General features: G+C 38.8%; 1 protein-coding gene across 13 annotated transcripts in view; it reads right to left on the reverse strand.

Moving 5' to 3' along the window:
* QKI (QKI, KH domain containing RNA binding) overlaps positions 1–15359 on the reverse strand; it is a 301310-nt gene that overhangs the window by 85297 nt on the left and 200654 nt on the right. For all 13 annotated transcript variants that reach the window (XR_010922103.1, XM_067560788.1, XM_067560794.1 and 10 more), the window contains one exon: positions 3015–3158. Coding sequence is in view for 12 of the 13 variants with exons in the window: in XM_067560788.1 (XP_067416889.1) it covers positions 3015–3158 (144 nt within the window). In the remaining variant the exon portion in view is untranslated. The remainder of the gene's footprint in view (positions 1–3014; positions 3159–15359) is intronic.

Here is a 15359-nt window from a genome sequence, read left to right on the forward strand (position 1 = left end):
AAAAACAATAGAAGGAAACGAGGAATTCCAGATGTAAAGCTTCTACTCCATCTTTAACATAACCACTGTGCCAGGTAGTGTACTGGTCAGAGATCATTACACAGCATAATTCATATACTCTTCAACAGCTAGGTGGAACAGAAACACTAACAATGTAGTAAGAAAAGTTGGTTGAGAGTTCACCAATACAGACTATGTATGTATGTAGACACACACACTACACTACACAGGCTCCAGAACTGTTAAAAGAAATAAATGTCACTAGGGTCTGTGGTGCATTAAGGAACTTGTTCAACTTTTGGACTTAACCAACCACCTAAAGGTAGATTCAAGAGAAAATGACTGGGAATCACACCAGCAACATCCAAGGGCAATGCCCTAGTGAGAAACACATCCCCTCTATCACATGCAATTGTTAGAAAAAGGAAGACCACTAGAATTTCTACCTGTGCGCTGTCCCAAGACCCTGACTGGAGGGGGGGGGGGGAGGAGAGGAGGAGGAGGAGAGGATCCACTTTGTTTTTTGTATGGTATAACCTTCTAACTTGTAAACGGATAAACGTGGAAGTTCCACTCCCCTCTAATGGTCTCCTCCAACACCTTCAGATTCTAATTGCTGCTCTGTGCAGACAGATCTCTACTACTCTAAACCTCTCCCAGCCTCCTAGCTGCTTTGAGGAAGTAAGGCATGAGGAGTAATTCTTGGCTATTTTACACTCACCTTGCTCTCCCCTCATCACACACATGCTTTCTGGGTGTTTGAGCTTCCCTAGAATCACTCCAGTCCCTGCCTCTGCTCCTTCTCACCTTTTTCAAGCTGCTATCTGAAGATCACACACTTCTTGATACTTTCATGATGGCTGTCCACAGGGCTTTGAATGGCAACAGAGAAATTAACTGGAATCTTATTAATTTCATTCCACTGCTACTTGACAAAGCTCTGACCATGAGCAGAAACATTGGGGCTGTCAGTGTGCAGATGCAGGAAAACAAGACCTCAACTGAGTTTTGGTTCACCTTTGTGAGACTAACTTTAAAATCATAAGTGCTGGAATTTTAATTAAAAAAGATAAATGTCAATTTGTGCAAAATTTGATGGCTTAGGCTCCCACACATTGGGGAAAGGAGCTCAACAGCATTTTCTCAAGTCTTGGTGTATCATACACTAAAAGATCATCATAAAGGCTTACGGGGCATGCATAAATGAACACTTATGGTATGTCTACTCTGCTATTAAAAACCTGAGGCTAGCCCACACCAGCTGGCTCGGGCTAACGGGCTGTTTAATTGCAGTGTAGATTTCTTGCTCAGGCTGCAGCCTGAGCTCTGGACCCTCCCAACTCAAGCTTTAGTTATACAGATAAGACAGACATTTGTGTTTTAGTGTTAAATTATTAGACCATTTTGGAACAGGAAAGGATAGCTGTCACAGGTACTAACTGATTAAAAGTAGGAAAAACATTGAACATACAATCACTTGGAAGTAAAGGACTACAGGAAGTTATGTGAACATTGACTGAATACTTACAACTTAAAATAGCCAATTAAACATCTAAGAAATGTTTTACGAAAACTGCCCCCATTTAAGTGGTAATTTAAAGTTAGCATTTACCATAGCTACAAACAACTGCTTTAAAATGGAAATACTAAGATTTAAAACTAAAAGTGTTAGCCAGCACCGTGAAAGAAAATTTGTTACTTTAAAAGCTCACTGTATAAAAAAATAACTCATTCAAGTGCCCACAAGTTATGCTTAGCTAAAAATAAGGAGCAAACTCATCTCTTATTTCCCTCATGATTTACCTCGGTCATCTAATACTGTGATTCAAATTCTATCTTTAATAATAGTCAACTCCTTTTGCATTTCCAGGGTGAACACTATTTGGTGTTCCAAATATCCCTTTAAATACCATTGAGTTCTACTAGTAAAACAATCGCTAACATACAATACATATAGGTAGAGCCCTGCGTGGATACAAAAATGTAGGTCCGCATCTGTCAGAATCAATTTACATCTGACCCGCCATCCGCAGTGTCTCTCTCTTCTATGGCATCTGCACCCGCATGCAAATGCAGCTCTACGACCCCACCAAACAGCTGATGGGCACCGCAGCCCCTGGGACCACCCACCAAACAGCTGATAATCATACCTTCCCCACCCCCGGATCTCAAACGCAGGGAAGCAGCCCAAAAGGCTATGAGCTGCGGACAGCTGCTTCCCCGCCTTTGAGATCCGCATCCGATCCACCATCCACAAAAAATGGTCTATGGATATAAAGCAGATATCTGCGGATTTGTAGGGTTCTACCTGTAGGAACTTCAACATTGAAGCTATGAAATCTAAGTGAAATATACTATATTTATACATACAGAGCCTGTTAATTCAGTTTCCCTCTTGTTCCTTAAATTTATTAGAACGAGCCATAAAATCAGTGTCTGCATTGAGTCCCTGGTTGTTATTAATTTTTTTTTTTTTTTGTGTCTAGCCATTATAAATTTAAGTTCCCATGCTTACCTTTTGAAGGTATTTACAGGTTCTCTTTGTGGAGGACAGAGTGCAGACATGGAGTGACTGCTCTGTGAAAAGGTATTTTTCCCTTAAAAGTAATAAACTCAATCTTCTCATAGAAAAGATACACATGAAAGCATGCCACATTTTCCTGTCTTGAAGTAAAGCACACTTACTTGTGCTGAAAGAGGGTAAAAAGGTTAAATTTATAATAGATTAGCATTGCCTTAATGGAATCAGATTTCCCTTTATACAAAAAGATCAACATCTCTCAGAAAAAAACCAAAACCTGTCTATTGTAAAGCTAATTCCAATTCCCCTCCCCCCAAAGTGCCCCAATTAAATTTTAAGATAACTGCGGCACTACAAAATAGTTGTGAAAAATTATGTTTTTAAAATGTGGTTTTCTGTATTGCAGCTTTCTTCTTATTATTGGAATGTTAGGTGGAATCTGTATCTTACAGGTCACAGCTCAAAATTAAAAGATCTGGATGTAGTTACTTACCGCAGGTACCAGTAACTTTTTCACTTCTTCTACAGCCCTCTTCAATTTGATTTCTGCTCTGTTTTGAGCATCTTCCACAGTGATTAGTACATGTAAATCTTCATTCAGGTGTTCCCAATTGGGTTTGCCTCTGTTTTGTTCCTCCTAACAAACAAACAAAAACAAATAAATAAAACAAAGGCACATCATAATTATTGCATTTCCTTGACATACAGCGATTAAAAAGAACAGTAGACAAACTGAAGAGTGAGGTCCTGAAGCAGTGTTGCAGTATGAGTAGTGGAGGCAAACCACCTAACTAGCTTTAAGACGCAGTTTGATAAATAATATTAATAAGATTATTGCAGGGTTGCCTGTGATACCAAGGGACTGGCCTCACTGAGCCAGGAGGTCCCTTCCAGTCCTATATTCTATGTGGACTTCGCAGATAGGATCATGGAGGAATGGCAGGAAGCAGTAGTTTAGAGCTGCAATCCCCCTCTCTCTTGTTCTCCTCTCAAATTCGGAAGAAACTGATTTGGAAGACAAATCTGCTCCTGATTCAAATTTTTACTTAAAATATGCCAGTCCTCTTCAATCAGAAAATCTCAAAAATTGTCTCCTCTCCCAGTGTTGCCATATAAGGGAAGTGGAGAATTTAAGTTTCATTTAGGGATTTTACTCTGAAAATGGCTTAAGGCTACCAATAAAGTTATTTTTTATTATTATTATTATTTTAACTTAATTTAGGAGATAGGGAGAAGAGAAAGGCAAAGTGAGAAAGGAGAAGCAGAAGTGGAAGATACAGGAAATTACTACTGAATAAAATGATTTGTGACACAACCTTGTGGAACAACATTAGAAAAAGATTATAACCAAACTATTTTGTCTGCTAAACTAAACCAAATTAAAAGTTATATAACTGGCAGGCGAAATTTTACTCCATGCTTCTTATTTGGCAGAAACATCCTAAATTTAGCCTGATTTTGAACTGATTTTGCTTACACTCAGTTTAGTACACACATCCACTACCATCAGTGTGCCAATGCAGAAAAACGGACTTGCTGAAACTCCTCTACATATACTTTATCATTAAGGTCTGCAGATCAAGTAAAAAAATTAATTCTTTCTACAGCTCCTTTTTAATGTTTTCTCAATACATCTATATAATAAAATAGGACTGAAAAACAAAGGCTATAAGTTACTCAGTGTGCCTGCAACAACCAAGCTCTGATGTTTAAAAGCAATGTCTTTACTAAGACCTTGTACAAAACTGTCACACTTAATTTACTTTCTTAAGATGGGTTCATAAACTGTTGTGTGCAGGAAATTTACCGGTGAAATGAAGATGGCTCTCCTCACTTCCAGGTGCCAAACTGCATTATAAGACAGTGGGAATATACATACTTTCCTGATATCATTTTACACATAAGCAATGTATGTAGTTGCCAAAAGGATGTTGATAATTGAGAATAAGAAGGGAAATGACCTGTTTGATCAAAATGGGAGAGGAGTGATCCACATGACTGTCTTTTTATTAAGATACGTTCTACACTACGATAAAATACGAATGCCTTCATAGGAATGAAGTTTTCCTGGATTTCTTTTTAAAAAATCCTCTCCAACCGCATTACCAGCAATAAACAAACACTTACATAAGTGGCAAAATGTTTAGGCTCATAAGTATTGCATACATTTCATTATCCCAAAATCTTTCTTCAGCTATAACTGATCAATGAGGTAACTATGATTGCAAGACCAAGTTGATGAAAAGTTTGGATGACTAAAAAAATGAGAAAAACATGTAATAATGTGAGTACATTTTTCATTTAATATCAGAGATCAAATAAAGACATATAATTATAAGCCAACAGGACATCGGCTTAAAATTCAAAGACTTTAAAAAAAAATTAAGATTCCAGTCAAATGTGTCACTAACTTTTAGTTAAAACCTTACACAAAATCTTAGATAAGCAAATAAAACACATCACTTATGGCTAATTCAGTGGCTAATAAGAGAAGGGAAACACTTCTCATACTTCGCAAAATTTATTTTACTGTATATATGGCAGCAGCTTCAGGAAGTCTTTACCACATGGATCAGGACAAACACCAAAGTCTTAGTGCTGATTGCTACAAAGTCTTTAAAAACAGTTATTAATTACAGACGTGCTGTAAAAATTGCTGCAAGCATACATGAAGATTGTGAAATCAATGTTTTCCACATGTTGACTTAACTTGTTTCCAAAATTCATTTAAGTTTACAACTTAAGTAGCACATAAAATCAAGAGAAAAGCCAGAGTAGACAAGTTCCAGTATTGTATTTGTTGAAATGTGTAATTGTTTAAGTATTTATTAAATGAGCTTTACAATAATGCTAAACACAGAATTAACTTTAATTATTCAGAGGAGATACATTATTCAATTACTCAATATTGATTAAAACCCCCAAATATTTCCCTCTTTTGCCTAACAAAGCATGAATAAGGCTGAGAGTCTGTCGTGGAAGTCAAGGACTTCCAAAGACGTAGGTGAAATTAAGCTCTTCAGCTTCTGCCCTGTGCTCTAGGGCAGCAGGGCTGAAGCTGTCAGCTTCTGGAGAGTGCAGGGACCTGGGAACTCTCAGCCACCACAGGCAGTGAGGGTCCCAGAGCTCTCAGCCACTATGGGGACCCCCAGCTCTGAGCTGTTGCCAGCTGGGGCTCCAAGCTCCTACAGGCGGCAGGAACCTGGTGGCAGTAGACCTGTCTGTGACTTTTACTAAAAATAACTGACAAAATCTTAGCCTTAAGCATGAATAATGCTATGTCATACCACGAGTCAACGCTGAGGACCAAGCTAGAGGACCCCAACTAAGAAGAACACTTACCCTATAATATCTTTGGTTCTTTGAGATGTAGTCAGTGTGGATCCCACTGTAGAAGTGCATGTGCCTCATGCAGGAGGCTGGAGGCTTTTGTTTTTTACATTAGTAGTGTCCATTTGGCCCCCTACCCCCTCCTCGTACTCTCATACAAGGGCATAAAGGACGGAACAGCCATGACCCTCCCTCAGCTGTCCTGAATGTTTCTTGAGAAGGATACCTGAAGAGGGACAGGTAAGAGGGGCATGTAGGGGGTAAAGAGTGAATGGGGTAGCCATGTTGACGATGGCTATCACCCCTCTGTCTGATGTCAAGGTAGACCATGTCTGGTAGAGTGGTTGCATTCTCCAGATTGGGTCTGAGGTGGTTCTTGACTATCTCATCAAAAATGCTAACATGTCAAGGTTGAGGATGTACAAACAAGGAAGACAAAAGTTGGAGTCCTCCGGTATAATCTGGGTGCTTCTTAGTGTAACATTCTATCTCTCTGGGATGGTATGACTGTGCATGCTCTCGGGGCTGAGGCTGTGGGGACAGTCAGGTTTATGAAATGGAGGAGAAGCATAAAATTCCAAAGCAAGCCAAGCAGCCTTGGAATCCTGCAATGAGTGCAAAACTCTTCAGTCCTTTTGTCAAATAGCTCTGAGCCTTCAAAAGGCAAGTCCTCAGTCATGGTCTCCACCTCTCTTGTGATGCCCAATACCTGGAGTCATAATGCTCTGCACATGCTCATCATGGTGGTCAGCTGTGCTGTATGAGACATGTATCACTGCCTGCAAGGTTGTCTTGGCCATCAGCTGGCATGCCTGAATTATGTCATTCAGTTCTTCTCTGCTGTCGTAAGGGAGCTTTGCAAGGAAAGGTGTCACCTTGTCCCATATGCAACAATCATATTTGGCCAGCTGGACACATCAGTTAGCTGCATGCAGCTGCAGCAGAGTTGAGGTATACAACTTCCTCCCAAACAGGTCAAGGCATTTCTGGTCTTGTCTTTCAGGATGCTTTTGATCAACTTGATCAGCTTGTCAACTTCTCTTGTACAGCTGATATGACTAAAGAATCTAGACTGGGACGAGCGCAAGAGTACTCAAACCCTAAAGAGGTACTTGGTACCTCTTCTTGACTCATTTCACCATTGGTGTTAAAATGGCTGGTGTCTGCCACAAGGCTTTTGCCAGTTTTAGTTGTCCCACATTAATGGGGACAGTGACCCTACTTGAATCAGAAGCTGACAGTATGTAAAATAGCTTGTGTGACTTTTCTGTGACCAAAGACTCAAACTCCAAAATCCTGACATTCTTGACAATCCACACAAAGAGCTCCTGCAATGCTTTGAAGTCATCTGGTGCCAGTAGTGGTGCAGAGGGTACTGCTTCCTCTGGTGATGATGAGGAGAGGGTCCTTCCAGTGATGAGATTGGGCATTCATATTGCTCAAGTTCCTGGATCCAGTTCCTCCTGATATTCTGGCATCGGTAGTCTGGCCAGGGGATGCTGCTGGCAGAGGAAACCTCTTCCTTAACAGTTAAGACCAGCTCCAATGAAGACAGGCCCCCAGGACTCCTAAAAGGGCTATGATGGTGTGCCATATACATATGGATGGCTTGCTGGTTGCTAGCTGGACTGATGGCAGTCTTGATGGGCTGGTAGCAGCATAGGAGAAGTCCGTCAGTCAGCCAGTAATCACAGACCTCAGAAGGGAAAGTTCTCTGCTCAATGACAGTATGCTCCCTGTGACAATAAGGAGATATAGATTTCCTACATATGTGCCACTGACATGTAAGACGCTCTTGGTACCAGAGTCTGCATGACTGCTGGCAGATCTCAGCATCAATAATGGACCTACTTTAATTATAGTTTCATCCCCTGAAGCCAGGGTCAATGCCAAGCGGAACTCCATCAGTGCTAGCAGAAACTGCTGCTTTATATTCTACTCTTGCTCTCCAGCCCTTAATGCCGTGTGGGCTTGAAGGGCTTCTCCTCAGAGGTTTTTTTGAATCTGTCCTTATAGAAGGACACTAAGCTTCTTGAGCTTTGCTTTCATACTCAGAGCAGCCCCTTTTCATTGCTTGGCTTCCACAACAGAAGTGTTGGTGCCAATTTCAACTACAACACTGTCTTCTGTGCCAGATCTTTCTTTGGCACAATCTTCTACACACTGGTCTTAGGCACTGTCTGTCTGCTCCATGGTGCACTCATACATACTGGCTTGTCCACCAGCAAAAGGTTTTGAAGCTCGTTTCATGAACTATTTCATGAAGATGGAGTTTCAGCCTTGCATCTCCTGAGTCCTCACAAAGAAGTATAAGCATACCAGACTTCTGCCTGGTATGTGACATTCCCCCAGACAGATGTGACACTTACTGCGCCTGTCTATTGGGAGGAGGGGATTAGTTCATTACAGGATGACAAGGCTTAAAGCCCTCAGGTGTCAAGTTCATCATTTTGAGGAACTATCTCCAGGGGGGGAGGGAGAAGTCTGACCACTAAAGTTTTGCCCAGACAGCTAAAGTTAGGTCACAGCAGTGGAAGGAGGAGATCAAAAGCTGGTTCTGAAGATTATAGAAATGTAGGACTGGTAGGGACCTCGAGAAGTCATTAAGTCCAGCCCCCATCACTGAGGCAGGATCAAGGAACTTAGACCATCCCTAGCAGGTGTTTGTCCAAACTGTTTTTAAAAACCTCCAATGACAGCGATTCTACAACCTCCTTTGGAAACTTATTCCAGGGCTTAATTACCCCTAGTGTTAAAAAGGTTTTCCTAATATCTAACCTAAATCTCCGTGGCTGAAGATTAAGACCATTACTCCTTGTCCTGCCTTCAGTGGACATGGAGATCAACTGATCACCATCCTCTTTACAACAGCCCTCAACATACTCAAAGATCTATCAGGTGCCCTCCCCAAACAAGTAGTCATCTTTTCTCAAAACTAAACATGCCCAGTTTGGGTTTTTTTAAACCCTTTTCTTATGGGTCAGCTTTTCTAAACCTTTTATCATTTTTGTTGGATAGAGTCTAGGGAAGAGCAATTTGGACACATCTTTCCTAAAATGCTGTGCCCAAAACTGGACACAGTATTCCACCTGAGGCCTCACCAGTGCAGAGTAGAGAGGGACAATTACCTCCCATGTCTTTTTTTTATTAGCCTTCCTTGCAGCTGCATCATATTGGTGACTTATTTGATTTGTGATGCATTATAATCCCCAGATCCTTTTCAGCCATACTACCACTGAGCCAGTTATTCCCCATTTTGTAGTTGTGTGTGTGACTTTTTCCTTCCTAAGTAAAGTACTTTGCACTCTATTGAATTTCATCTTGTTGATTTCAGACCAGTTGTCCAATTTGTCATGGTCATTTCTGAATTTCTGGGACCCCTCTAGATGCAATCCTTCCAGTTTGACAGCGAAACACTGATAACTCATCTTTGACTACGGTCATTTAACCAGTATTGCATCCACCTTATAGTAAGAAGTTTAGTCTGAACTAACAACTAGTGGTTTGGACACTTGCCAGGTTCCATTTCTCTGTCATGGGCTGTCAGATGAAAGGACATGGTCCTTTTATGTCCTTTCTACAGGATCACAAGGAGGCACAGGGTTGGGGTTGGTCCTGCTTTGAGCAGGGGGTTGGACTAGATGACCTCCTGAGGTCCCTTCCAACCCTACTCTTCTAGGAGTCTACGTGTAGCCCTGATGGACACCGTTAACCAAAAACTCTGGTCTGGTATGCATGACGTGCATGCACACCTATAGTGGAATCAACATTGACACACACTCTAAGAACCCATGATAACAATCTTCTAATTAAGAATTAGAACCATTTCCATTTACCAAACTTTTGCCATTTAAACAATATTTGTTATTTTATTCTCATCTCCATTTCCTCAATTATATTGAGAATCTCAATAGTACAATTAAAGTGAACTTTCATTGAATGCTTTGTGAAGTTTTAACAGGACTGTGTACCTGCACTATAACACATTAAATCTTCAGGGTGACATTGCCAAAAAAAAAGAGAAAACTGTATGACTGTACTGGGTACCTGATTATTTCATTCAAAAAATATAGCCCAGGAATAAAAATACCTATTAATTACATTTTATGTAGCTACTACTTTCACTAATTCTGAAGTTGAAAGTTAAGATTTAAGCATTGGAGGGGTGAATAGAAGAAAGGGGCCCACTGTTGTAAAGTATGGAGTAGGAGTTGCAGATTCAGGTGTGGCTGCCCTCTGTTGCCATCTTTTGAATTTAACACACGGCAGTGAAACACATATATGATATGAGATGGTCTTTAATGTACAGTGAGCTAAATTTAAAATACAAGAGACAGCAAATGGCAGGAGTACGCACATGTGGTAGGTCAAGCACTGAGGCAACTGAGCCCAAAGAACTAGAACATGAAACAGCAGGTCTAACAGTCTCTTTTCTCCCTTCAAATAAGAGTTATCTCCATCATTCTGGGCCCTAGTGGTGGAGATGGGGAGAGATAGCACAAGCTATTGCTAACCTAGACACTTTCTTGGGTGCCTTTCTTCTCTCCTTTCTCTGCAGACCCTTGATTTCCCAGGCCAGCAGTGGAAAGGGAACAGTTGGTGAGCATGTTTGAAAAAGAAGAGATGGGGCAAAGTCCAACATTTTTTCACTATGATCTGTTTCACTTGTCTGAGGGTAAATGGGGCAGAACACACTCAATATTTGTTGGTTTAAGCTATATAACGGAAACTAAATTTGAACAGTTATAAAAAAAGCCCTGGATAGGATTGTCACAAAAACTGTGACTAGCATTTAATATTTTATTCACATACTGTTACAATACTGACATTAAGATTTCACTAAACATTATCTGATATTTTAAAAGTAGGCTGCATACAACTGAAATAAACATTAGCTAAACAGCAAACACCCAGAGTTTTAAAATATTTTCAAGATAAAAGCATTGTGAGTCAGCTCTGTGTGGAAAACAAGCTTAAAATAATGCACTAATTACAGTATCTATTTGAACAACAGAAGTAATTCCATAACACTGAGCATCAGAACACACTGACCGTCCTAACCCCTGCTGATACACTGCTTTAATCGTGCATTTATAGTTAGGCAAATTAACAAAGGCTTTCGCTCCTACTGGTGAGAGTTCACATACAGAAAGCTGCTGGAATACACTAAAAACAATGAATAAGTGACCAGCTGTGCTTTACCTGGTTAGGGGAAAAAAATGTTGTAGCTTATTGTACATATAACATTTCTTATCTTGGTGTATTCACTTCTCTTCTACAAAAGCATAATATTAATACCATAACTTACTAGGCTTGCATACTGTCTCCTTCCTTAAATACGAACTAAATGAAGTTAATATTTTATATTTTAATCAAATAACATTATTGAAAATAGTATCTTAAGAAATTTGGGATACATTTTACACCCCTTTCAAGACAACTGGGGATATAAAACAAGTGGTATAACTTTTCAATTTCATATTCACTAGGTAAAATAGGGAACTGATACAGTCAAAACCTGATAGTTTTTAGCTGTTTTGGAGATCAAAATGGCACAATGGATTACTGCTTATGGACATGAGGCGAGACACTGTACTGCATCTCTTACAGGCCCAGCACAGAACTCAGCTTAAGGAGGAAGCAAGGGTATAGTGGTTTAAAACCAATTCTGGGCTGTGCTGGGGATTGGAGTGTCCACTAACAATAACGGCAGCACTGGGGACTTAAGTTATTGCACCCCCCCAATATTCCCCATGGGCTTCTGGAGTATCCACAGCACCATGAGATACAGCTCCATTACTAGCACATCCCTCTGCTTCCAGCTCCACCCTTGCATTCCCCCTATGCAGAAGATTATGAGGGGATCCTTGAGAGGCAGCCTTATGGCTGTCTTTCACAGCTTCTGCACCAGGAGCCCCTTTATGCTGCTCCAGCCTTTCTACATGGCATGAAGGATCTGGCGCATGAGGATTCCACCCATGGACTTTTCCACAACTAGGTCACCAGTTCCATATATATGCAATGCAATGCAACGCAACTCAGTGTATAAGAAAATTATAGACAGCGTTAAAGAAAATAAGTCTCATTTAAATGGAATTTTTTTTAAACAGAAAACACTAGTAATTTAAAAAAAAAATCTTAGTTCATATTTTTTAAACAAGATTATGGTTTTAACAATTTGATATCTTTCCATGGCCACTTGTTTCTAATTTCCTTGGTCACCTAAATACTCAATAATAAACATTTATTTTGAGATTATGCCTTTCATTTCAAGATGTTATTTTTATTTATATTTTGTCAAATATAATCTAATAGTTATATCATAGGATCATGGGTTTTTAATTAAGCAAGGAAAAGAACAGTCAATACAGTAGGTTATTTTGATGTTACACTTAATTATGTCACATGGTCCCCACATTTCTGTTCTTTGATAACCCAAAGACTTTCGTATTCATATCTTTATCACAAATATTGATTGGCAAAAATTGAGGCTGCGGCCATTCAGCAGGGTGCAAATGGGGATATGGCACCTAGGGAACAAGTGACAATTAATTGTGGGATAAGCACATTTGCTGAATATTTCTACTAAAATGATCAATAGTGAAATGTTGACATCTAAACAGAAGTTTCAGACTTAACCCACTGAAACAAATGGGGATGGTTCAGAGTTTTAGGTTTGTCTACACATAAAAGTTTATCACTCTAACCACACACACACACACACACACACACACACACACACACACACACACACACACACACAGTACAGCTAAAGCAGTATAATGCGCTTATGCTGGACACAGTTATATGGGTGTTTATCTTGGAATAGTTTATTCTCACACAGGAAGGGAAAGATGGTATACTGGTATAAGGCACATTTATACCAGTATATATCTGTGTCCACACTAGTATTTTTATCACTATAACTATTTCAGTAAAAGAATCACAGTCCCCTAATGGAAATAGTATACTGATAAAACGTACAAGTGTGGATGAGGCTTTGTTTCAGGCAGTCAGAAGAAATAGCATCAATTAAAACTCAGTTCTGGCTTTCAATATTTTTTGAAACCATAACAAATAAAGACTATTTAAAAAAACATGAAGTGTGGATCAAGGAAACAATTCTGCAGCAATGGGCAGATTCCTCAGCATATTCTGTAGCCATGGAACACATGGAGCTTTAACAATATTTAAACTCATGACTGAAATCCATTAGCCTTTACAAATTAAACTAAGAGTTCAGTTATACAGTGCTCACATTTAAGATAATCTATATCGGGTTTAACATCCCTTTTGTATATATCTCACTGAATCTAAGTTAATAAATTCTGTTGATCAATACTAAGCAAATTTTCCTATTCTATGACAATCTATCAATACCATTAGGAAAACTGATTAAAATGAATATATTTTGATTATCTTAATATTGAAGAGCAGCTATAAGCAATGCAATTTCATGCCACTATAAAATAGATTACTCTGCTTATAGGAGAGCCTTAAAATACAATTTTAACAAACTATCAATAGGACACTAAAAATTCAAATAAAAAAATCGCCAGAATATAAACAGTACAGCATTTCTAAAAAGCTATCTTTTGAAATGAATGGTACAAACAACACAGATTCTACATTATGTCAAGCATTATTGTACAATACCGGACATAAAATTTGCACTTCTAAAAGAACATTTAATATATTTGTTGTACCTTAATTTCACAATTTTACTGAAGTACCTGCCACTTGATTTCTAACGTCCTCTACCCCTTTAGAAAATAAGCTTCATTTACCATTGTAATCCTGTTCGAGAGAAAGGATGGTCAAGGGTTTAGGGCATTAGCTCAGTATTTAGAAGACCCTGATTCAATTCCCTCCACCAGAGGCTTCCTGTGTGACCTTGGGCAAGTCACTTATCCTCCCTGTGCCTCAACTTCACATCTGCAAAACGGGGACAACAGCATTGCCCTACCTCATAGGAGAGTGGAGAGAGTGAATGCATTAACACTTGAGAGGTGCTCAGATGCTACAGTGATGGGGATCATATAAGTACCTAAGTGAAATAGATAGAACATTTGTGATCCAGACACCTGAATAACTTCTACAAGTTACTCTATTCCAACTGATTTAACCATTACAATAAGATTTTAACCAGTTCTTTAGTTTAACATTAGCTTTGTTTTTAGGCCATTACTTATTTTGTATCTACACAACTATGCATGATTTCCCACCTTCTTTCTGATAGTTCTAAATATCATTTTGCTTGCTTGGTCTTCTACCTAGACTGCACAAATTTAGTCCTCTGAATATTCTTCAAAACATTTCTTTGAAACCTTTTAAATATTTTCATTTCATTTTGTGGCAACTCTTGGCATTTACTTATCTCATTTATATGGATATCAACTGCTTCTCTAAAAATTTTTACTTTATTTAGTGTACTTTTAGCACATTATTAAATGATTGTCAGGATTGCACTTTTATTAGCATTTGTAAAAGTCAATAACTTAATAAATATTTTAAAATATTTTAATGGAGAGAACAGAACTAAGTAGAGCTGTGGTAGTCCCAAAACATTTTTTTCAAGGAATTCTTTTAGGTAGACTCTAATCCAAAGAGTTTTTTAAAAAACTGTGTTGTTTTCAAGCTTGTATTTTTTTAAATTTGAAGGCAGTTTCAAAATGAAGTTTTTTTGAATAAAAATATCAGAAAAGTTGTTTTTAATGATTTCAAAAATAAAATATTTCAACTCCCCCTCCCTCTGACAATTTGACAAAACCAGCATGAATTCACAGAATGTTTTGATGTAGCTGAATCTACGTTTAACCAAAAAAAGTTTTGCTCCAAAATTTTACTCAGCTCTGCAACTGATATTAAATATATGGCCCCACCATGCATAGAGAGAGAAATGATTATCTCTTTGGTGTAATCTTTATACATACTTTTGTGCTGCTGACTGATCTTGTAAGTTTTTTGAATACCATCACCCACAGATATTTCCAATGTATTTCTATGATGCACATCCATTCTACGATGCACAATTACACTGATTTCATTTCTCTAGCTGCTGAAGTTCCTGCTGCATTTCCAGTTTTCCTAGTCAATGCTAGCGGTCTCTCCTAATTTCATATTTTTAGCAAATCTGGTCACCGTACTCTCAATTTATTAAATTATCTAGGGAAAAAATGAAGTCTTTTGGAATCCAGGTCAGCAGCACCTGATCAATTCCACAATCAACTCAATATGCACCCTCATTTTTTTATCCAAATCATATTGTTTCAATTATTCTACACAATAGCACCATATGTAAACATGGTCAGTCTTAAAGAACTATTATGCTCAGTGGCAACATAAAAATCTCACATTTTATCAGATATGCTTCATGTGTAGTCTGAGTAATATCTGGCCCACTGCTAAGTCCAGAGTAGTTTCTCCATTCTTCATTCCTGCATAGCCTCACTCTGCATACCAGCTCCATTCTCAGCCTCAACTTCACAAGCCCAACATATATTTATTT

Source organism: Emydura macquarii, unplaced genomic scaffold (genome assembly GCF_026122565.2).
Source record: "Emydura macquarii macquarii isolate MOO-44397 ecotype Brisbane River unplaced genomic scaffold, CSIRO-AGI_Emac_v2 contig_2308, whole genome shotgun sequence".
NCBI lineage: Eukaryota > Metazoa > Chordata > Testudines > Chelidae > Emydura > Emydura macquarii.